Raw genomic sequence first — 24,908 nt, 5'->3', positions numbered from 1 at the left:
GAGAAGCAGGAGGACTAGCTACTGGATTTACCAAGCGTTCTGTCCGTCCGCCTTACAGATGGTTCGAGCCTGCCTTGCACAGTCTGAAGCAGTGCATCACGGCTAAGGTCACATCATGAGGGAGTCCTATGTGTTTTATCATCTTATCCTCAAGATGGGTAGACAGTATCTTTCATCTCATTTTGTAGTCATAAAAACCTAGGGGCAGAGAGGTCACGTAACCTGCCCAACTAGGTGGTGTGTGGATCAGAGACAATTCAGGTCTGTCTGATGGCCCAGCTGCTGCCCAACACAGGACAGGCCTGTGTAATTGGCATGGCAGCGGCTGCTGCCAGTTGCTGTCAACTTTGAACCAAGGTTTCCTTCTTGGCCGAAAGACAATTCTTAGGCTGGTGGAAGGTGGTGGTTGAATCTCACAGTGTGTCTGAGTCACACAGGTCTGGGGCAGACCTCACGCAGCCTTTTCATGTCGTTCTATTTTGTCCATAAAACACGGGCCCTAGGCAGCTGGTGACTATGGATCCTGGGGAGCTCAGCCCTGTGCCTGTTCTTTCTGGCTTAGCAGTTCACTCCTAGCCAGCTGCTTTGTCCTGCGCCTGTATATGCAATCGCTCTGTGCCCTGGCAATAACTATCCAAAGAGAGGAAAAGCAGAGCGAGCACAATGTAAGTGGCCAGTTGGAGAACAAGAAAGGACAGGTGGAAAAGCAGGGGGGAACAGGTGGGCTCTGTCCCCAGGACACAGGCAGGGAGAAGATACTGCTGGGACAGTTCCCCGGCTGGGCAGCCAGATACCAGCAAGAAGAATTCAAAAAGGAGGGAGGGAGGAAGACACGGCCAGGTTTCCTGGAATGTGGAGTGTGTCCGGGAATGCTTGGGTCTCCCCAGCCTGCAGCCGAAGTGTGGGGGTAACGGAGGCTGGTCTGGCTCAGTCCTCTCTCTTCTTTGCTGATTAACGGCTAAGACCTTCCCCACAAGGGGACCTGAGCAGGAGGCCTGGGGCTGGGGCTGGAGGGGTGAGAAGAGTGAGGCAGCCACCCTGCTTCAGTCAGCAGAGGACACACACCAGAGTGGTCACCGAGTCCTGTGAGTTCCCTCTGACAGGTGGCACCAGGGACAGAGCCATGCTGGGGGTCCCAGCCACAGGTCAGGGGTCGGTGGACCCCCGCTGTCTGGGCCTCAGCAGCCCTTCCTTAGCCAAATGCTCGCAGCAGCCTCAGGGCAGAGCCGAGATGGGAGTGGAGTCTTCTTCGGCCTGGGGTTCCTTGGAAGAGTCCAGCTCTGCCTCAGAAAGCTGGGCCTCTTTACATCTACTACCTGAGGATCTGTTCTCAGGCCAAAGCGCTCCCCTGCCTGCTTCCTGCCTGCGGTGAGCTCTCCAGGCCAGCCAGGTGTCCTGAGGTTCCACATGCCCGCGCACACCTCCGTATCTGCCCACCCAGGACGCTGTCTGCATTGGAATAGGCTCCCACGCCTCCCTTCCTTCCTGTCCCCAGGCCCACCGACACTCCCCACCAAACTATTCTAAACCCAGGACTGACGGGCAGCAGCGGTGCCAAGACCAGGTGGGCGAGGGCCACCAGCTTTACTTCATCCGGGGCTTGATAGCTGGAGACGGGAGGACGCACAGTCAGGATGCTGCCGTGGCCTGTCCTCAGAGTGCCTGCCCAGGGTGGGCCTTGTCACTGTCACACCGGGCTCCCAGGGTGGGGACCTGAGTCCCAGGACTTGGGCTGAAGAAAAGCGAGGGAACTTCCAGCCTCAAGGAGGAGCTGAGGGCCGCTGGTGCTGCCCTGCTGAACCTGATAGCCTTCCGGACCAGGGCTGCCCCAGGCTGGCCACGGCTGTGGTGGGCTGCATGCTCCACACCAAGCAGAAGCCATCTGGATGCTTTTAAGTCTGGGGTACTTTTTCAAAAGGGAAAGAAGACTGATTTTTAAATGCACCTTCCCAGCGTTGGCCCTCCTGACTCCGGGAATATTCTCATTGACCCAGAGAACATTACTATTTGGGGGTCAGCTGAGTGACCCTCTGTCCACCCCTGCTCCCTGCCCTTTGAGTCCTCCCATTCTGAGTTCAGGGTGCAGGAGACAGACCCCACCCACCCCAACAGAAAGGAGCAGGATCAGACGCTGGAGTCAGCATCCAGGGACAGCCCTTTGTGAAGTACTTAGCGCATCTGGATTGTTGAAAAGGCCAGCTGGAACCCGAGATGGGAACTGATCTTGGAAAGATCGGGCCGCCGTGGATGACGTCTTGGCCTGCCCTCTTGCCACACAGAACTCCCTAAGTGTTCTCCAGCCTCTGGCACTGGCCAAAGAATTGGGCAGATGCATCCACCTCTTCTACCTGAGAGGGACTAATAACCCTGAGAAAAGAGCACTTACTGAGTTTCATGAGCGAAGCTTATACCACCATGCTGTGTCCTCACAACTGTTCTATCAGTGGTTGTGCCCTGCTCACTTTATAAACCAGGTAAACCAAGACTCAGAGACATTCGGGGACCACCCTGAGGTCCAACAGCACAGAAGAGCGGAGGCAAGCCCTGCAGCCTCATCACCTGACACTAGCCAGAGCACTTCACCACCACACGAGAACCTCTGGCCTAGGTCACACGTAGACAGCACCCCTAAGCAAGAGCCCAGCGGCACACCACGCCAACTGCTCACACAGCTTCTGGTCCTCGGGTGCTGCAAGTGGCTTGGGTCTTCCCAGCATTGAGTCACATTCGTTTCTTTCTGGATCTGGGCTTGACCTACCAGCACTGTCCCGCTGCAGCCCTGACGATCTGAGCGGCTGTCCTGGTCACACACATCTCCTGTGCACCCGTTCCCCCCAGGAGGCTGAGCCTCAGCTACAGGCTTTGTGCCTGTACAGTAGATCCTGAGGCTCACATGCTTAGCCCCTGGGGTGGTGGACCCACTCAGCTCCCTTCTGTCTTTGGAATTTTCCACGTGGCTAACCCAGAGGTCTGAGCGAAGTCTGAGACCCTTGGGCACCAGTTGAATATCATCTTGGACCCACATCGCCGTGTGTTTATCAGGGCCAAACGCCCATGTCGGAGATGTTGCCAGCTTCCTGGGCTATCAAGGAGGAGAGGTGGAAATGCCCTGCAACCTGCCGGGCAGGCTCTTTGGTGACTGGCCCTGGACTTTGAAGAGGAGACCGAGACTGCCCTGTGTTGGCAAGTTACAACGTCCCAACGTGGACCCCACCCTGTGGGCCTGCCTCTCAGTGCCGCCTTGGGCTGAAGGCCTGCAGCACGCAGCTGCGGACTGCAGTGGTCAACACAGACCCCACGGCTCAGGCGGCCACGTGGCCAGACTGCAGCACCGCGCAGGCGCTGGGGAACCTCGCCCACCAGCGCTTGGCCTGCTGCCCTCCGTGGGCGGGGCAGCTCGGACTCTTCCTTTTCTTAACCTCAGCAAAGTTCTGTGCTCCTCTGCTAGCTGCCAAGTTCACCTCCACGCTTTCCTTCCAGTGAGGGGGTCTCTTGGGAAATCGCTTAGGAATTACGCCCACGAGTTCCGCGAATCGCCTTGGCTTTTCACATCACAGCGAAGTCAGGAAGGGCACCTGCGTCTCCGGGGTCACTCAGGAGGCCCTGGGGCAGTTACCGTGGGAAGCACCTGCAGCTCTTGCCGAGATGTTATTAGATCACTTACTTGCTGAAGGCTTTTCTGGGTGGTAGCCCGGGGAGTGAGTTTTTATTCCAAAATTAACACGAAGCCTCAAAACAAATTCTCCCCCTACTGAAAGCTAAAAATACAACTCCGAGTTGACTCAAGTCCCGCTGCTGTTTGAGTAACTTAGGTGGGTGTGAACCCACCGTAGGGTGATGTCACTGTTCCCAGGACAGTGGGGTGAGGACAGAGGTGGAGGCCGAGAGGCCACCCCCACTGCTTGCCAGCAGGGCTTGCTCTAATGGGGCTGCCCATCAAACTGGCTCCAGCTTCGAGGCAGGAAGGCGTGAGGGACACTCTGTAACTGGGGGAGCACGAAGCTGTCTGGTGGGTGACAAGCTGATGATGGGCAGTAGCAGCTTCTGGCCACCAGAGGGAGCAGTCAGAAGCCATTAGGATTCTGTCCAGGCTAACGGTCACCTGCTCCTGGGGCAGGCTGCTCTGGGTTTCAGCTGGCATTTGATAGTGCATTTATCATATTTCATAGAGCCGTTATGCAATCTGACTGGTTTGAATGTTATGCGGGACAATCTGGGGCTTGTCATTTCCCCCGCCCTTCGCCTGTGGCATGAGGAAGTGAAACTGCCCTCTGGTCTGGACTGGAGTGTGTCTTGCTCACTTGGGGTGCAGACACATGGGCCAGGCAGAGGCCAACGATGCTCACACTCGTGGGTATGCAAGGGTCCTCTGGGTTTCCTAACCAGAGAGTGTCGGTGTTGGCAGAAAGCTCCAGGCCCCAGGGCACAAGTCACCATGCCATGTGCTGCAGCCTGGAAAGCCACGGGGGGAGGGAGGAGCACGCAGAGAGCAGAGCATGTCGCCATTCCCAGGCTGGACCCTGGGCTGGCACGTACTTTAGGGAATGCTCAAAATGAAAGGTGCATTTAATGAAAGCTCGTCTAGAATGGTTTGCAAGCGAGAAGGTTTGCAAGGCACCACGAGCCCAGCCCGGCCAGGCTCCTTTGCTGCGAATCGGAAGGATGGTGGTCAGCAGCTAATGCTCATGGTTCAGCACATGGAGCTAAGCAAGCCAATGGGCAGGTTTTGGCTGACATGACTGAGTGAAGGGAAGACAGATAATAAGGAACTTACCCTCACTCCCATGAACCTGTCCCTGAGAACGATCCATGAGAGCAAGAACACAAAAGCTTTGTTGCAGCAGAACAACACCGACACGTCCGTAGTGTTTATTTTCTTTATTGCATGTAAGTACAGGTAGTTTGTGAGGGTCCAGAGAACACCAAAAGGGGCTGCCTTGGTAAAAAACACCTTCAAAGTCAAGCCATTGTCTCCAAAAAATCGACAGCATTCCCTAAAACAAGGAAAGAGAGGCAGTGTTATTACAGTCCTGGGTTGAGGCGGACCATTTTTTTCCTACAAGCAGTTTTTCTTTTTCTCTCTCTTTTTAGAAAAGTTGGCAAGGGGTGGGGTCTTTTACTCTAGCATCGATTTTAATAAACATCTTTCTATCACGGCTCTTGGACCTGTTGCTTTATTCTGTGGAGGAAATCGTGGCACAGTGGCCTGGCATCATGGAGGACTCCTTCCACCCAGGGGAAGTTTGCAATTGATGGTTCCACATAGAAGGGGTGTGATTTTTCTCACCTGGAGGCCCAATTCCATGGGGTATCATCCTTGGAGAAAAGGGAGCAGAAAGCACCTGCCCTGAGTGCGCCTGTCCCCAGAACCCAGCTCAGGGGACAACCTTAGAGTGAGCCTGGACGCACGAGTCATCCTGAAGGACACAGCTTCCCCTGCACACTGGGAGCCAGGCAGGCCACTGTCCTCTGTAGAAGCTACCTTCCTGCATGTGCATAAGACAGCGGCTCTCTGGGTGCTGGACAGACCACACCCTGAGCAAGCTCCTGTTTCTGCACCTGACAGGGGAGCCCCTCTCCAGAGGGACAGGAGCTGAGGGAACTGAGGAAAGCATGCATGTCACTCATCTAGCTGGTCTGCTGGACAGAATGTCACCAGGGAGAGGAGGCGCTTGGCATGGCAATGAGGGACAGAAGGGCCATCTGTTCAGTAGTCACCACTGGACCTTCCCCGTGGGTGTTTCTCCTGGAGCTTGGGCCTCCTAAGCCCCCTTGGGGTATTTTTGTTGGTCTCCTGGAACACTTCCCACTGCCCTGGCACAGCTGGGCTGTGGACATGGCACATGGTGACTGACTGAGGGATCCTGTCACCTTTGAGGAAGAGAAGGAAGTCACGAGACCTTATTTTGGAGGGTGTGGAAGAAGACTGGAAACACTGGCCCCAGGACCTGCTTCGTGGTCAGGCGGGTGGCTACTTCTCGCACAGGAACACGTTTTGGCTGTGATGTGCAGAGCTATTCCTACCTACATGTTTTCTCCACAAGGCCACTTTTAGAGGCCTTGGTCCACCACGTGGAATCCGTCTAGCCCAGGAGGAGCAGGCAGATCCTGCTCAGTGCCTGAAGGGGAATCAAGGACACACCTGCGGAGAAGGCCTTTCAGTGCCATTGCGGATTCTCCAGGAGGCGTCGCTGGCCTTTGAAAAAGTGTCTAAGAAAAGTAGAGCAGAGGCTCCACACGCAGAGGGTGGCCATGGGGCTTCGGGGTCACACATGGAGAGGGCCTGCAGGGCTCGGTCTTGGGGCCCGCCGCTTCCCCAGCCATCGGGCGAGGAGCCTCGCTCTGGTGGGGCTTGATCAGGAGAGGCCCGGCAGGCTCACAGACATGGTGCAGCCCAGACGGAGTGGCAGAGGGCAGCTGGACTCAGCCTCGCTGGGTGCACCAGAGCAAAGGAACATCCATTACTAGAATGCACCAAATTCTCCAGGGTGGGGAAGGTCCAGCCATGGCCACTTATACAAGCCAGTGATCAAAGAGGAAACGTAAGACTAAGGGCTGAAGGGGATTTGCTGATATTTAAAATCTGTTCCTACTCTCAATCCAGAGTGGAATTTTTTGCTCATTGTGCACCCATGAGGTATCCACGGGAGAAACAGAAGGCTCGTTCGGGGACGGGAGAGGCCCCGGGCAGAGGAGTCGCGTTGTGTGTGGAATCTGCCAGGGTTCTGCCACCTTTGCTGCGCTGATCTCAACCCATAGCACCAGGAAGAGCAGTCGTGGTCACTAAGTCCACCAAGAAAGCAGTTTGGAGAGTGGCGCCCACTCTGGTCTGTGTCCACACGGCCCTCCTCTAGCTGACGGACCAGCGTTCCTGTTTGCTGTGAAGTGTTCCTACAGCACTTCAGCTGCACTGCCTGTGGGTTTTCTCAAGCCCTTGTTTGCAGAGAAGTCTTTGCTCCCAAGGGACAGGAGCCAGGAAGGATGGCTTCCTTCATACCTGTGATCATGTGGCTGTAAGTGAGTCCTTGGGCAGGACCCGGGAGCACAGGTATTCTTCCTGCCTAACGACAACCAATGTCAACTCTATTCGGAGGTTCCCCTTCGTAAGGGAACACCTTGTGAATAGGACTTCCGGTCCCATCTCATTCGTTCCTATAAAAATTAGTTCAGAGGGGCTCTCCGAAGCCCACCTCACAGCTTACTTCCTGTGTGAGAATCTGCATCTGACTCCGAGCCTGGTGGTTGGGGGAAGGGGAAGAAGGAGGTGGGGCACAGACGCGATTCAGTACCGACTGCCCAAGCCGGGAGCAGGACAGCAGTGGGCATCCATCCTGGAGTAGAAAGGACAAGATTTCTGAGCTGGCAGAGCTCCGCTGGATCCGTGAGAACTCATGGCCAGGGAGGGACAGCTCAGCTTGGGGGATCTTGGTTCTAATCAAGATGACTGGCCCTTCTGGGTCAAGCAGCCTTATGCTGTTTTAAGACTGAGCACTAAGGGGTGTCAGCTGGCTGTCCTATGCATGCTCTTGACTTCAAGGGGACCCAGGAGAGGTGATGTGCACAGATCCACTTCCGCCCGAGTCGTCTCTTGTCATGCAAAGACTGGAGTGCTGTCCCGATGGACTTCCACTCAACCGGCTGGACGGTTAAATGTCCTTCATTCTTTGCTCTCACTGATGCCCTTGGGCAGCTGGAGGCTGGAGGCTGCCAGGCTGCTCTCTAGCACATCAAAGCCCTTCAGTTCCTACCAACTAAGTCAGAGGCCAGTCTATATTCAGACAGGTTTATTTGCAGTCTTGCATGTGCCAATTGTTCTTGGTATTTAAGCTGCATCATTCAATTTAATATTCCATAAACCACTGAAATATGAGTGAGGAAGGAGAGTCTTTTTTCTATGAAATGTAAGTTGATAGTTTTGAGGAAGACAAAGGAAGCAGGCACTGAAATACTGCTACTGCATTTTGTAGAGAACCATGGTAAGAAATAGGACAGCCTGTAGAAGTCTAAGTTCTGCACCCTCCTGGCCTGACAAATACTCATGCTTCTGGCTTCTAAGGAGGTGCTGTTGGATCCCCAACAATCGTAAATGCAAATCAAAACTACACGCCAGTCAGAATTGCAGTTATCAAGATACCATTAATAATAAATGTTGGTGAGGGTGGGGGGAAAAGGCACACTTGTACATTGTTGGTGGGACTGTGAATTAGCACAACGACTCTGGAGAGCAGTGTGGAGATTCCTCAAAAGACTAGGAATGGAGTCACCATAGGACCCAGCTATCCCACTCCTCAGTATTTAGCCAAAAGAATTAAAGTCAGCATGCTACAGTGACACATGCATACCAATATTGATAGCAGGACAATTCATGACAGCCAAGTTATGGAACCAGACTGAGTGCCCATTAACAGATGAGTGAGTGGATGGAGAAAATATGGTATATATACACGGTGGATTTTCCCTCAGTCATAAAGAAGAATGAAATCATGCCATTTGTGGCTAAATGGATGGAAATGGAGAACATCATGCTAAGTGAAATAAGTCAGAATCAGTCAACTTTGAATGTTTTCTCTTACATGCAAAAGCTACAGATAAATAGGAAATTTTTCAAAAGGGGGGAGCGCATGAAAATAGGAGGGAGAACTGTGGAGTAGAGAAAGGGGGTGGGGGGCAGGAACAGTAATGGGAAAGAGGAGGAACAGCAGAATGAAATTAACCGAACTATGTCATGTGCATGCCCGAGCACATCACAGTGCACCCCACTTTTATATACAACCTACCTGCACCAATTAAAAAAGTAAAAGTAAATTAATTTAAAAACTCAGGAGTGGAAAAGAAAAGAATCCCTGTTGGGAGAGCCTGCCTTGGTGGATTAAGATGGCTTGTCATTTAATTCAAATCAACAAGCACTGTTTAGCACTTGTTTTATTTCCAACTCTAGACAGGGCACTGTGCCTGACAAAGAACAAGTAAGCTTTTAAAACTAAGTAAGTTAAAAACAAAAGCTAAGAAACTTCATTTTACTATTTCTTTAATAATTTCCTTTTTTTTTTTCTTTCTGGGACATCTTTTACTCTAATGTTAAACCTTCTGATTTGATCTTCTAATTTTATCTTTCCTTTTGTCTTTGATTTTCTTTCTTGGTCTTATTTTGTGAGGGATTATCTTGAATTTACATTCTAACTCCTCTATTAACAATTTTTAAGTGGGTTGTCTACGTTAACTTCTGAGAGCAATCCCTGGTCTTGAGAAGTTTGTGGTGCAACCGGAGAGAGAACACTGATTTGCCAGCAGGAAACAACACAACACACATGATGATACATTAGATGGCACAGAGCTTAGTGACACTATGGAATCCCTGGCTAATGCAGAGAGCTGGATCGATGCCATAAGACCTCGTAAAAGTTAAACTTTAAGCTGAACCTCAAAGGACAGGTCAGAATTATACCGTATGAGTGTTGGAGGGTGAGATAAGAGGACGATGCGTATATAATAAGAACACAGAGCTATAAAAATAAAATAACAATGGAAATTAAATATAGGATAAAGACAAAGAGTTGGAATACAAAGTCAAGATCATCTTCCATAAAATGGGAGGGAGAAGAGAAAAAGAAAAGATGAAATTTAAAAATTAAACCAGAAAGTCCAATATTAGACTATAAGAAGCTCCAGAAAGAGGAAATTAAAAAGTGAATTGGGGGAAATAACAAAAGAAATAATTCAAGAAAGTTTTTCAGAACTGAATCTTTGTAATGTAAGGGCCCACCAAGTACCAAGGAAAACAATGGAGAGAGATCCACAATGAGGCACATACTTGTGAAGTCAAGGGCTGAAAATAACATCTAAAAGTTCCCAAGAGGAATAAAACAGAACACCTCAGGGAATCTCAACAACAAAGGTGGAAGCCACACAATAGTGGTTCAAAGCCTGACCACTATGAAAAATCTCTCTCCCAGCCAGAATTCTGTAAGCAGCCTACAACTGATCCAAGGTGAAGGCAGAGTGAAATCTTTTCAATGTCACAATACTCAACAGCACTGCCTCCTGAGTCCCGGAAGGAAGGACGGTGCCACAAAGAGGGTGTAAGCCAAGGAGGATGCAGATGGACAGCAGGACCTGGGCTCCAGGCAAGAGAGAGGGAGTCCTGGAAGGAGGCACTGCGGCCACCAGGGACCACAGAGGCTGCTGGGATGTGTGTCTCCAGGAAGCCTTGCTAATCAAGCGAGACCGGGGGGGAATATTGATGGGTGTTTGTGATGTTGGATCACTTAGGGAAAAAAATGCAGCCATTAAATGGAAATCAAGGCAAATGAGGCAAGAGAGGCCAATGTTGCTGGCAGGAGAAATGAGGGGTTGTTCACAAGAGGAAGCAGAGTCATGAACTGCATTCGCATGCTCATAATAACCAAAATGCGCTCAGCCCCAAACTGGATTTCATTACGTGGGAGGGTGTGGTGTCGGGGAAGAGAGAGTGGCAGAGGTCAGTGGGCTTCTGCACTTGAGAAACACTGAGGTAAGAATCTAAATTAGCCTGTTTGATTTGCTCTGTTGGCTCCTATACCAGGGAACAGTCTCCCAAAGATCGAGTGTGGCTCAGAGTAGGAGCGGCTGTGCTTTATGAAAATTCCTTTTACTATACTTTTGCTTTTCCAAGGCATGAACATACATTAAATGGCTAAAAATAAAAATTAATTAAAAACGCACAAGAGACACGTCAGGCTGCCATGCTGGAGGCTGAAATGTGGGTGTTCTGAGACAGACTTGTGGAGTGTGACTGAAAACCTCAGGGTGGGGAGGGCGAGGGGGGCAGACGCCATAGCCTGAGGGATTAAATGACCTGCTCAAGTTCACAGGGAGGTCCAGCTGGAGCAGACCTGCAGGCTGTGCGCTTCCCCAGACAACTCCCCCCACCCCTCTCCGTCTCCATCTGGACCCCTGCATCACTGTTTCCATGTGTCCACCTTAAGATCCCCCACGAAGCCAGCATCTGCCACCCCTTCTCTCTCCACCTCCTCCACAGACACACTTTTCAGGAGAGCTATCTGCAGAGGGTCCAGCCAGCCCCCAGGACCTCCCCTCTGGCCCTCCTGCTCCTTGAACCCGGTGCCTGCTCCCTCCACTTGCCCAGACCGCAGGCCCACTGCCCAGGCCTTGCTAATTCCAAGGCACTTTCCGTGTTCACCGTACCCTTGAAAGTTGTGGCCCTGGGCACCCCTCCTCCCTGGACCACCCTCTCCACGTCCCACTCCACATACTCCAGCACCTCGCCCACCCCTCCAGCCCCCTTCTGCAGGAATTCCTAGCATTTCCCTAGAGTTCTCCTGTCCCCACAGTCACGGAGCAACCTCACCTCTGCCACGGTTTCACAGGCCCACGCTCTGCTCTGCAGTCAAGGCTATTCTTTTCCTTGGTGCCATCTTTGTCTTGGACATTCCAGGACATCTCGAATCCAGACTTCCCCAGTGAACTCTGGCTCACATCTTGGTCCTCAGTCCCCACATGACACCACGATTCATGGTCCTACCCAGCCCAGGCACTACAGAGCATGCTTAGCTGCTCTTCCCTCTTCTCACCTAATCCATCACCAAGGCCTGCAGACTATTTCCCCTCAGTGTTCCATCCCCGTGGTCACTGTGCTGGCCCATGCCCCTGTCCTCTCCCACTTGGACTACTGCCTGAGTCCACCACTTATTTCTATGGATACTGAAATCCAAACAGATTAAATTACCTAACGGCGAATAAATTGAGGACTTACAGCATTCTCTACAAAATCCTAGACTCCTCACTGGACAGCTTATATGAGGAATACACTCCTGACCACACTCTGTAACTCAGAATTTCCAGATCTTTTCTAGTTTTCCCATGGTAGCTCTGTTTGTTGGCCATCAAACGTTATCACTATCCCCGGGCATTCATGTATCACTTGGCCTCTCAGAATTAAAACTGTGATTCTTGTTTAACTTTTAAAATCTTGGAGGAGTCACATTATTTGAAATTTTATGTCTAAATAAAACATTAGTCATATTTTATATTTTGTTACTGCAAATTTGCACTAAAATGCGACTGCATTATATTTAAAAATTTTCCAGATTTTTCCAGATAATTCTCATGAGCAGCCAAGTTTGTATCCTGTCTTCTATTTTCATGCTGTCTTCTATTTTCCTCTTTCTCGAAAACTCTTTAAAATTTTTAAACGTGGTAAAATAGACAACGCACAGTTGGACCACCTCAGCCATTTCTGAGCACCAATGGAGGGTATTGCGTGTTCACGCTGTTGTGCAGGGATCGCTAGAACCTCTGTACCTTGAGAAATGGAAACTTTGACCCATTCAGCACCCGCTCCTCTCCCCCCAGGCCACCACCGTTCCCCCTTCTTCTTCTGTCTGACGACCCTAGGGACCTCGTACCAGGCAGGTGACGGGGCTCTGTCCTCCTGTGGGTCACTTACTTTACTTCTCATAATGTCTTTGGGCTCAGCCGGGCTGTGGCCTGTGGTGGAATTTCTGACCTTCTGTGGGTGGAATAGTTCTCCATTATGTCTGGGTACCAGCACCCTCCATTCCTTGTGGAGGGACACACAGCATCCATCTTGGGCAGGGTGGGTTAAAGCTGCTGGTAGCCCAGGTGTCCAGGCCTCTCTGTGAGATCCTGCTTCAGTTCCTCTTCATGGGTACCCCGAGCAGAACTGCAGAGCCATGGTGCAGCCATCTTCAACATGTGGAGGAGCTGCCGGCTGCTGTCTATAGCAGGGGTACCCCTGGACATCCCCGCCTGCAGAGCGCGGGCTTCTGTCTTTCCACATCCCGGCCAGGCCAGCACCTACTTCCCTTGTATACATTGTAGCACCCGAGTGGGTGTGAGGTGAACTCTCACCGTGGTTTGGATTTGTATTGCCCTAATCATTGGCCATCTCTGGCATCTTTTCAAGTGCTTGCTGGCCATTTTACATCTTCTTTGGAGAAATGTCGGTTCAATTTCTTTGCTCATTTAAAAATTGTCTTTGTCGTTGCTACTGAGTTGTAGGAGTTCTTTGTATATTTTGAATGCTAACCTCTTACCCAATAGATGTTTGCTAGTATTTCTTTCCATATTTTGCCTGCTCACTGTGTCCTTTGATGCACAGAATTTTTAATTTTAATGTCATCCAATTTATTTATTTTTACTATCATTGCTTGTGTTTTTGGTGCCATTTCCAAGAAATCATTACCAAATGCAATAGCGTAAAGTTTCCACCAAGAGTTTTACAGTGTTAACTCTTAGGTTCAGATCTTTGATTCACTTTGAGTAAATTTTTTTACATCCTGTAGGGTAGGGAGTCAACTCAGTTTGATATCCAGTTTAGCCAGCACCATTTGTTGAAAGGCATCCTTTCCCCATTGAATGATTTTGGTACCCTTCTGAAAATTGTTTGGCTACATGTTCATGGGTTTATTTTTGGGCTCTGTATTTTAGTCCCTTGGTCTATATGGTCCATCTTCCTGCCAATACTACACTATTTTGATTAATGTAACTTTGTAATGAGGTTTGAAATAAGGAAGTGTGAGGTCTTCAACTTTGCTCCACTTTTTCAATATAGTTTTGGGTATTTGGAGTTTCTTGAAATTTCATATGAATTTTAGGATACACTTTTCCACTTCTGCAAAAAAAAAACACTATGGGAATTTTGATAAAGATCATATTAAATCTCTAGATGACGTTGGGTAATCAATATTGATAACCATACTAAGTCTTAATCCTTGAGCACTGGATGACTTCCCTTTAGTTTCTGTCTTAATTTCTTTAATGTTTTGTAGTTGTCAATATGCAAGTCTTTGACCTCCTTGGTTAAGTTTATTCCCTAAGTACTTATTACTTTGATGCTATTATAAATGGACTCGTTTTATTTTCCTTCATTTTTAGAAAAACTTTTTGAATTGAGATGTAACATATATTTCTTTACATGTCCAAAAATTAAAGTGTACAATTTAATTTGGATAAACTGAAGTCATACCTGTAACACTGTCTCTACCAAGATAAAGAATATGCCAATGCTGTGGAGCCTCCCCTGTGCTCTCTCTTAGTCATTACCCTTCTCCCAAATAGAGTCATTATGCTGACTTTATCTCCACAGTTGTTTTCTTTTATAAACATGAAATCATGATTACGTATTCGTTTTTGTCTTGTTTCTTTCACTCAATATTACGGGTGAGAGATTCATCCAGTGTGTAGGAATTCACTTCCTATATAGTATATAACTTTAGACACATAACACATTTTATTTACCCATGCTACAGATAATAGGTCATTGAGTGGCTTGGATTATAAATAATAGTGCTATCAACGGTCTTGAATATGTCTATTGGTGTGCATATGTATGCATTTTGGGGAGTATATGCCTAAGAGTGGAAATACAGTCTCAAAGAGTATGTACATTCTCAGCTTTTGAAAATAGTACCAAAGTTTTCCAAAATAGTTGTGCCAGTTTATATCCCCACTAACTTTTAACTGAAAATTTAATCCATTTACAATTAATATAACACTGCTATATTTTGGTTTATTATTCTTTCCTACTTGCCCCCTCTGTTCATTTTTATTTGGTCTCTTTCGTGGGTTAAAACATTAAAAAAACAAAAAACAAAAAACTCAATCTCCCTCACATTAGCTTGTTAGAAGTACATTTTTTTAAAAATCATTCTTTCATGGTAGATATTATACATTACATTCTCAAATATTGGAATGTTGGAATATATTTTAATTGATAATTTCACCACTCCTTGGACAGAACAAGGATGTTAAAATATTTTCATTGCATCCAATACTTCCTTACCATATTTTGAATTGTTGTCATTAGTTTTTATTCTACAGTTTTATATTCTCTGACAAACATATTACTACTGCTGTTTTAGATAGCCAGAATCCATTTATAATTAACTACTTGTTTACTCTTTTTAAAGCTCCTCATTCCTTCCTGAACTCTCATGTCTCTATGTGGGATCATTCCTTCTTCCAGTATTTTGTCAGTATGGGTCTGTTTTTATGGAAACATCTTTTCTTCTTTTTTTAGAGGGCATTTTCACTGGGATTAGAATTCCAGGTTGACAGACTCTTTCCATTCTTTGAAGATATCATTCCATTGACTTCTGGTTTCCAGTTTTTCTGCTGAAAAGTCCATTGTAAATTATCTTTTCCCTTTTGATGACCATGTGTCATCTTTATTTGGCTTCTCTTTAATAGTTTGCATCTTTGTTGTCTTTCAGCAGATCTGCTACAGTGTTCCTAGGTGCTCTTTTCTATAGCATGAGATATATAAATTTTCTTGGATTGTGGCTTTGATGTCTTTCATCCCCTTTGGAAAATTCTTGGCCAACACGTTCTCTCCCCTCTACTCCTGGGACTCCAGTTATACAGAGATCAGGCCTTTACACTATACACTATATGCATCCTATGATTGTCTTTGAATTTTCCACTACTTTTCTACCTGTGCTTCAATCTGAGTATTTGCTAATGACTATTTTCCAGTTTATGAATCCTCTCTTTGGTTGTGTCTAATCTGTATTAAATCCACCTAGAGTTTAAATTTCTACATTTCTAGTGTGTTTATTGATTATTCTTCATAAATTTCATTTCTCTGGTGAAATTCTTCATAATCTCCATTTGACTAGAGATATTGAGCATATTTTTTATTGTACCCATTAGCAATTTGTATGTTTTCTTTGGTTAAATGTCTATTCAATTTTCCTGCTGATTAATTCTTAAATTATTTGTGTTTATCCTTCATAATATGAGCAGGCAAATATTCCAATAAAAGAAAATGCATGTTTATAGCATTCACAATCTATAAGGAATTTTGGTCCCTGAGAAATATTTCACCTTTATAAAGTTTTTGTGAGGGAATATTGGAAAGAAAAGACTGCATATAGGTCACACTAAGTAGGAATTTTATAGCCTTATCCACAGGAATATGTTCTGTTTGGAGCTTTGCTGGCTATTCTGTACATTCAACCAGGCAGCAAGGGATCTGGGAGGAGCCAGGAGAGTGGCCAACTCTCTGGGTTTGCAGTGAAGCAATTCTGCATTCCCTGAAGGTTAAGATTGAAGAAGTAAAGTCAGGATGAGCACAGTTTCACTGAAGAACTTGGAGTGTCTGGCTACTTAGAAAAGACAGGCCTTCAGAGCTGCTATGCATTTCCTCATGATTTCCTCATGGACTTCCCCAATGGCTTCCAAAGTCATTCTGTCTGTTCTCGGGAGCTCATTCAATACCTCATGTGTGATATAAAGCTGCCCTGATGAGCTTTTCCTGTGATTGTCCACTTCACCCAGAGATACTAGACACGTGGGCTTTTCTGAAGCAAAAAGACACTCTAGGACCATCTCTTGCAAGATGGGGTGGAGATGGGTTCTAAGGACAGTTGTTAGTACCAAAATGGAACAGGTGCTCAGGAAAGCATCAGCCATCTGCTTTAGCAAAGCACATTCCTCTGCAGAATACAGGGACACATGCCCAGCTCTTGTCAATAACTCCTGGAAAACAACAGCTGCCGGGCTTCACTAACGTTGCTGCCTTTCGGTGACTTCCACTTCAGCACTGACTCCTTTTGAGTTCCACGGTTGTCAAGAGCTGAACCAAGATACATTTTTATAACACATGCCCCCATAGCCTTTTATCCCAGAGTGGAGAAGACACAGCAGGTCCATGGGGACCTTTACTTGGCCTCTGAAGGAAACTGGAGCTCAGACATGGTTGTGATGGTGCTCACTGAGTGCCAGAGCTGGACCCCTCAGCTGCAACCCACTGGGTAACACTGGCTAGGTGGCCCTGTTTTCTTCCCTTTGGGAGACTGCTTGTGACTTTACTGTTTGTGGAAGAAAGGATATTGTAGCTCACATGGGGAAGGCCTTTCCAATAACTGTTCAATGAGAGAAGAACTTGGAATTTCAAAGCTGGGCCCACACTTGTTCTCTACACCAGCTTTTGGAGACCTGGGATTCCATCAGTGTGGAGAGGTGACCAGCGGAAATTCCAAATATATTGTCAGAGTTCCTGACGGTGCCGGGTGGGGCGCCCTCCCCCTTGTCCAGCTGGTCCTTCATGCCTGCAATGGCAAGACTGATGCTGGAGACTTGGGCTGGCCAGTGTTCTCTCCGTGTCACGGGAAAGGCCATGGTGTTTGGGTATGGCAACCTCCAAAGCCCCAGCTTTGTGAGGGGATAATGCAGTGTCCCCTGAGACATTGCACACAGCTGTCTCCTGGACAGTAGTTTATCTGACTTGAATTCCCAAGGCCTTTAACTTGACTTCAGGTCCTTTGTCATTCATGTTGAGGGCTGTTCTTGGCCGTTCTCAGTTGAGTATCAGTGATATCTCATCCTAGTGACGTGTCTGTCACAACTGACTGTAGGAACATGGAAGTGCTATCCCAGGGCCCAGCTGGGGCATCAGGGCTCAGAGAAGGCCCTGTGAATAAGCAAGAGAACTCAGTGCTTGGTGGTTGGTCAGACTTGACCATCCCTGGCACGACTGTACTGCCAGGAAGATTACAGGTGGACCTCCCAGAGCTGTGGCCTGTCAGTGTGGCAGGGATGCAGAGCTGACTGCCTGCCTTCCTTTAGATGCGGAAGGTCAGGCACAGGGTGGGCTCTGCCCAGGGTCATGGAGCTCGTGAGCAGCAAGGCTGAGCCTGAACTTGGGGCTCCTGATTCACCTTCCCACGCTCTGCATCCGTTTCAGCGAGACCCTAACGGCAGCGGAGGTGCCCAGTGGAGTGGAATATTTTTGACAAAAGAGAGAGGCTGCCCACTCACTCTGCTAGCCAGGGCAGGATGAGGAAGGAAGCCAGGCCTGAGGCCGTGGTCCTTTGCAGTTGGGGCTCAGTATTATCACAGGGGCCTGCAGAGCTGGAGCAGACACCTCTCTGGATTTGCAGGGAAGACAGGGGAATCAGCGAACACTGCCTACCGCTAGCTACACAGACGGGTGGGTAGTGCTCTTCACCATTCAGGAGCTGTGTTAAAATCATTTAAAACCATGGACTTTTGTCTTTAGAAAGAAACACCCAGAGCCTGCCCCTCTGGCCTTATCATAGGGTATGCTGTTAGAAACGGCCTCCTTCAAACTGAGCAGCCGCAAGGAGCTCTGTGGGGTGAGCAGGCTGGGGTTCCTGGTCTCAAACCTGGAGTGAACCACGACAGAAGCCACGAAGTCAATAGGTGTTGAAGACCCCAGGTTGTCCCCAAGAGCAGAGTTTTATGAAAGTTAAAATGGAATTGTGTTGCATCCCAAGGACAGAAAAGCCTATGGAGAGGATCAGCTCCATAGTGTGCCATCTGGATAAGCAGGAGACGGGCATGCGTGTGTCCGGAGTGGACAGCAGTTCTCCAGGTGACCATCTCCCCCTCTCTCTTCCTCACCCACAGCCAGAGCTGTCTCCCTCCAGACCAGCAGCACACACATCTTCAGACCGAGCTCCGTGGCGTGCACCATGGCTTCTTTTCAAAGTAAGTTAGATGTGACCACAGAAACCCAGGCACAGATCCTTGGGCCCCTCGTGTCGCGTACTGGAGACCCTTGAGGAGGTCACCAGAGCATGGTGCTGGGACTTGGAAGTGGCCGAGAAGGGCTCCTTGCTCTGGGGCCTTCCTCTGTCCTGGGGGTCGCCTACATGCCGGGGCTCCTGTTCTCCTTGCCCTTCGAGACTCCGGCGCCAGGGGCTGTGGCTCACAGGTCTCCCGAAGGGACTTCTCATTTCCATCTCGCTCCATGTCCTGTTCCTCTTCCTTCCCGTTTGCCCGGATGAGTCCAACCAGTCCAGCCGGCTCTGGCTGTGAGCCAGGATGTCAGATCCATTTTCTAGGAGAAGGGGAGGTTTTCAAAGTGGAGTCCCTGCCATCCACCTGGGGGCAGGATCTCAGTGCAGTGCCCTGTCCCGAACCTGGTCAGGAGCCGGGGGAGCCTCGAATCTAAAACTAATCAGCTGCATCCCTCTGGGTCCTGACTCTTCCATGTGGAAAACAAGTTGCAGGGCCAGCTCCAGTGACTGGAGGGTCCTTTCACAGCTAGTTCCGAGCTGCTGAAACACCTGGAACGGGCAGTTACCCCTGCACCAGAGGAAGACACCCTGCTGAAGGGCCTGGTGGTGAGGTGCAGGAGGACAGGCCATGCTGCTCTGGCCTTTCAGCAAGGAACTCTCCTCTGAGCATACTGTTACCAGCCTAATGTGGCCCCCGGGCCCCTTCCCTGAAGGCAGAGGGCCACGGTGGACACACCCACAGCTGAGTTCTAACACGGATTGCAACCTCCAGGAAGCCCTACCGCACCCTGGCTTTTCCAATGTTTCTTGGTAATATTTCAGTGATGAGATGACCAAGGGACCTGGACCTTCCCTGTGTCCTCAGGCAAGCCCAGAACCCAGGCCTCCTGTCCATGGACAGCTGCTGCTCAGAGGCCAGAGCTGTGCTGCTGTCCTTAGCCAGGCTGGCAGGGGAGCAGCTGCCTGGACACTGCTCTGCTTGCTGTGGCTCTGGAGGTGCCGGCCATCAGGATCAGGCACGGGAGGGTGCAGCCTGCTTGCAGGACACAGGCCTCTGACCTCGCAATCCCCGCCGTCCTCCCTGAGACACAAGCACATGCCACTAGATCTGCTGCCAGACCCAGACGGGTGCCGCGTGAGCCTGGGTATGGTTTCCTAGAGTGAAGACAGCAGGCAGGTCCTGTGCCACACAGCCCTTACGTGCCCGCTGCTCCTCTCTTCCCTTCTGTACTCCACCAGCTCCTGGTGACTTCTGGTTTGTGCCTTAAAGTGTGTTTGGAAACTTCCAGGTCCAATGGTATTCGACTGAACCTGCTGAATGCAGGGTGACCCTGATTGTGGGGACCACACACTGTGGCGACTTCTCTAGTCACAAGAACCCATCGAGGGCCAGCGCTGTGCACCCTGCTCCTCCCTCACGACACCTGACTCCCACGCTCCGCCCAGGGTCCTCATGGTGCGGCCCAGGGACCAGCAGCATCGGCCTCACCTGAGAGCTTGTTGGGCCTGCAGGGTCGGGGTCCCATCTCCAAGCTCCCCCTTAAGGCCAGGGTCTGCACTCGAGCCAGCCCTGCCCCGTCTGAGGGGCGAGAGCACCTGAGCGCAGCTCTTGCCGTCTGGGTTGGACGGCAGCTGCACCTGTCGCTTTCCTGGCTTTGGGGATCAGTGTGGGGACCCCAGCTGGGCCCTGGACCCTCCTCCCAGCAGCCAAGGTAATCAGCCCTGGGCTTTTTCAACTCTGCTGGAGAAGAGCCTATTCTAGAAGATGAATCCAAAGCCTAAGGCCATATCTCTTGGTGTCCTATTGCCACCCCACCCAGTCTTCAGTAGGAGAGTCAAGTCTGTCCATGGAGGGTGACAGAGTGGGGACAGACCAAAGGGCGACTGGGAAAGAATAAGCATCAGTTCCTTTATTTTTCAGTCCTGGCTGTAGCCCTCAGGTCCTTGAGCGTCCTAGGTCATTCCAACCTAGGGCAGGTGCTCAGCTCCTCCAGCTTTGTCACCCTCAGCCTGATTCTTCCCACGAATGCCCTTCTCTGCCTAAGCTAGCTCGAGTTGGTTTTATTCATGCCAATTGCTCTGGCAGTCGGAGGCCCAGGCTTCTGCAGTCTCTCCAGGGCCAGCTGCGCCATCCTCAGCATGCTGATGAGTCTGCCCTGTGTGTGTCTCTGGACTTGCTGGACTGAACTACTGTGTGTCTCAGTCTGGATGGATCCTATGTACCCTCACCTGGACTTCTGTGGTTTTTAATCTGACGACTCATACCAGACTGCCTGTGTCTAAATCCTGGGTAAGTGGCTGGTTCCGAACCTCTCTGTGTCTCAACTTCATCATCTGTAAAATGGGCATAATAATATCCATCTTGGGGTCTCCATTGAATTAGATAGACTGATTAGGTTGGTAGTTGTATACGGTAAGTGTTCTAGAAATGCCAGCTATTATATGAGCTGTTGTTACTATTGTTGGTGATGCAGGGGAGCATAAAGCCCTCCTTTAGAAGACTGGGTAGGCAACATGTCCTGGTAGATGTAGGTTCTGGTGTTGGGTGGGGGCAGGGCCAAGTCTTTCCTGTGGCCTCCATTTGCTTTGTGTCTTGAGTGGGCTGTTTAACCTCCGCACGTCCCTTTCCTCATGTGTGAGGTGGAATAAGGCACATCTTATGGGGTGTTTGGAAGGCAGGTAAGCACCTATGAGGGACATGCAGTGTCCAGCTGCTGCTTAATAAAGGTGGTCTTCAGCTCCGTGAGCCCTGCATTGGAGGAGGTCCGCAGCACCTCCCCGGAGCTCTGAAGGAACGTTCCTTTCCACCCTCGGCTACTCCTCCGTGTCACCTCCTCGTTTGGTGTCTAGCTCCGCGTAGCTCCAGCATTGCTCCTAATTCTACTTCTTCAGCACCCTGCTATTATGGGTGCTGGGGTCAAACCCAGGGCCTTGCATCTGCCAGGCAGGCTGTGCCACTGAGCCACTGCGTCCTGAAGCCAGTCCCACACCTTTCCTATTTAGGGAGACAAGCAGATGCTGGCAAGCTTCCCTTCTCCAACCCATACCTGGTTCCTTCCACTGATTTTGGGGGGCTTGACCTTGAACCCTCTCATCACCCTCACTGCCACTCACCAGATCCCTCTTAAAATGTGGCCCCACATATTCCCATTATCTAGCGATTGCAGAAGAGGACAACCCACTTCCTTAATCAAATGACCACACTTCATCATATAACCTGGATCAAACTGAAGTCTCTGGCGACCTCGTCCTGCACGTGACTCACACTGGGTCAGGATCAGCTGCAGCCCTCCCCCGTCCATGGGGTACATCCCACTTATTCCTATTAGATCTCCTGTTACCTTTGGCCTTTCCTTCCAGCCGTTCAGGTCTTCTGGGACCCTAATTTTGTCACACAAGACATTATCCCCACAGATTTCATGTCACTGATAACTTTTACAGGTATGACTTTTACGATTCCACCAGTCATTGCTAAAACAAAGAGTGGAGTGCAGAGAGCATGCCGGTGGTCCCAGCTACTCAGGAGGCTGCGGGGAGGATTGCTTGAGCCCAGGAGTTCGGGACTTGCCTGAGCAGCACAGTGAGTCTCCATTTAAAACCGACACCAACACCAAATCCAGCACCGACACCAACATGGACGCTAACACCCACACCACCCTAACACTGCAGCCAACACCAACACCAAAATCAACTCCAACACCAACACCAAGATCAAGTGAGACCGGACAATGGACTGAGCCCAGCTACAGGTGCAGCGCTATCTCCTTGGGACCGACCTGTCTCGTGGGCAGACCTCTTCTGGGAGGTTCCGTCCCCGTGTCCTGTTCCAGCCCTGGTTCCACCCGCGCCTCTCACAGGATGAGTCCAGCTGTGCAGGGCCTGCTCTGCGTCCTCAGGCCACCACTCGGAATTCCCAGCAGAAAGGAGGAGGTGCAGTGGAGCTCAGGCACCTTGCGGGCGGTCGTGGCTTCCTGCTCTCCCCCCTCCCGTGGCCTCCTGCTTTGCTCTCCCCCCTCCTGTGGCCACCTGCTCTCCCCTCTCCCGTGGCCTCCTGCTCTCCCCCCTCCCGTGGCTACCTGCTCTCCCCCCTCCGTGGCCTCCTGCTCTCCCCCCTCCTGTGGCCGCCTGCTCTCCCCCCTCCCGTGGCCGCCTGCTCTCCCCCCCTCCCGTGGCCACCTGCTCTCCCCCCTCCGTGGCCTCCTGCTCTCCCCCCTCCGTGGCCTCCTGTCCCCCCCCCCCCGTGGCCTCCTGCTCTCCCCCCTCCCGTGGCCGCCTGCTCTCCCCCCCTCCGTGGCCTCCTGCTCTCCCCCCTCCCGTGGCTGCCTGCTCTCCCCCCCTCCGTGGCCTCCTGCTCTCCCCCCTCCCGTGGCCTCCTGCTCTCCCCCCTCCCGTGGCCGCCTGCTCTCCCCCCCTCCGTGGCCTCCTGCTCTCCTCCCTCCCGTGGCCTCCTGCTCTCCCCCCTCCCGTGGCCGCCTGCTCTCCCCCCTCCCGTGGCCGCCTGCTCTCCCCCCTCCGTGGCCTCCTGCTCTCCCCCCTCCCGTGGCCGCCTGCTCTCCCCCCTCTGTGGCCTCCTGCTCTCCCCCCTCCGTGGCCTCCTGCTCTCCCCCCTCCGTGGCCGCCTGCTCTCCCCCTTCCCATGGCCGCCTGCTCTCCCCCCTCCCGTGGCCTCCTGCTCTCCCCCCTCCCGTGGCCTCCTGCTCTCCCCCCTTGTGCTCACTTAGAGGCTGCGGCCCTGGATGGAGCTCAGACACGCGGTGCAGTCCACGGAGCCGCTTCCTCCTGGCCCGACTCTGCTCGTCATCTCTCCTCCCCAGGCCATTACAGACACCAGCTGTGAGTTGGTGCTTGTTCTGCCGTCACCTTGAAATGCCACCCTTTAGCCCACGTGCTCTGGATACCTGAATTGGGGAGCCAGGCACACTCCGCTCTCACCCTCCTCTCTCTGGCCTTTCAGTGGCTCCTGCTTATTCCCCTGTTCTTTTGCCTCCTCGCCATAGGAGACGACCACGACCACACACGCCGTGCCTTCTCTTTCACACCCGCCAACGTTACTGAAGCTAAGGCCACGAGAGGGCCGGGCACAGGGAGAAGCTCCTTCCGCATTTTCAGGAGGAGTGACTCCTGTGTGAACTGAACCAACGTTCCAAGAACAACACGCACAGACGGGGGAAGAGTGGGCGGGGACGTTCGCGGGGCAGGTGTGAAGCAGATGAAGGGCAGGCCCTGCAGCACAGGTGTCTTGTGCAGTCTTGGAAGTCAGACTCCAGAGGAGAGTGTGGAGTCTGCCTTTTCACTTCCTGGCCTCGCGATCTTGGGAAAGTTAATATCCCTCTCTGATCCTCAATTTTGTTGTCTATAAAATGGAGATCAGTTATCAATGTTTAACTAGCTGTTGTGTCTGAAGGTTCCTGACATGCAGTAACTGCTCCCCAATGGTGTGTGTTGCTGCTAGTGCTGTTCATGCAATGATCGCCAAGTAGTCCTAGGTGCTGGGGGCAGCTTCTCCAACTATAAGGCCCAGGCCCCACCATTTTTACCCCATTGTCTCTTGCACAGCCGAGAGCCTGTCGGTCACCAGGCCTGTTGTCTTGGATAGGCTGTGTTCTCCTTCCTTCAAAGGTCTCTGCCCTTCTGAGGATTCCTGAATTCAGCTGTCTTTCAGTAGGGCCACTGCCACCAGACCTGAGCACTGTGGAGTCAGGGTCTCTGCCTTGGGAGCTACTGGACCAATCCAGTGTTCACAAGTCTGCAGAGCTACTCTGCATTTCCCAGTTCCTTCCCTGCTCCTTCCCAGCGTCCAGTAGGCTGAAGCCCACAGCTCAGTGGCATGAGCTGCACAAGGGCTTATTCTTAGTTTTTGTGGAGGAAATGAGAGTAATGGTCAGAAAACACCTGCGCTTTGTGCATTAAGGACACTTGCTGGGGACAGCGTGGCAGGAGAGGCAGTTTGTTCAAGAGAGCTACTTACGTCAAAGTCTGGGTCGTGGTTACTGCATGTTGTCTTGGCCTAGCCTGGTGACTGCTGGCCACAAATCAGTCATCCCTCAAGAAGTGTGCTTTAGTGCCCTTGATGGGAGGAGAGGGGCACGCCTCTGTTGCCCTCTGGAGACAGAGGTGGGGCACCATCATTGATCACATGCCACCATGCCACGTGTGAACACCCACAGGTGATCACAGGAGGCAGGAAGATTCTCCCCCTGTTGCACACTGAGGTTGGTGTGCACCCAGGAAGTCCCCTGGTTCTTGAGGACTCTCCCTAATCCCTGGGTCTGTGCATGGCTCAGCAAGGGGACCTTCACAAGCACCCTTGGTGACCTGGGCTCCAGAGCTCACTGTAGCAACTTTTGGTCTTGCACTCTGTGGTAGCACGTCAGAGAGCATGCTGGCCACCAGACAGTGTCC

The 24,908-nt window shown here is 50.9% G+C and overlaps 1 protein-coding gene across 3 annotated transcripts in view; it reads right to left on the bottom strand.

Moving 5' to 3' along the window:
* Positions 1-24,908, bottom strand: part of SLC35F3 (solute carrier family 35 member F3) — a 245,497-nt gene that overhangs the window by 6,362 nt on the left and 214,227 nt on the right. For all 3 annotated transcript variants that reach the window (XM_079106862.1, XM_079106864.1, XM_079106863.1), the window contains one exon: positions 4,775-4,994. In XM_079106862.1, coding sequence (XP_078962988.1) covers positions 4,775-4,994 — 220 coding nt within the window. The remainder of the gene's footprint in view (positions 1-4,774; positions 4,995-24,908) is intronic.

The sequence above is a fragment of the Sciurus vulgaris genome, assembly GCF_902686455.1.
Source record: "Sciurus vulgaris genome assembly, chromosome: 12".
In the NCBI taxonomy this organism is placed as follows: domain Eukaryota; kingdom Metazoa; phylum Chordata; class Mammalia; order Rodentia; family Sciuridae; genus Sciurus; species Sciurus vulgaris.
The sequence above is the reverse complement of the archived record's forward strand: the minus strand, read 5'-3'. Positions and strand labels throughout refer to the sequence as shown.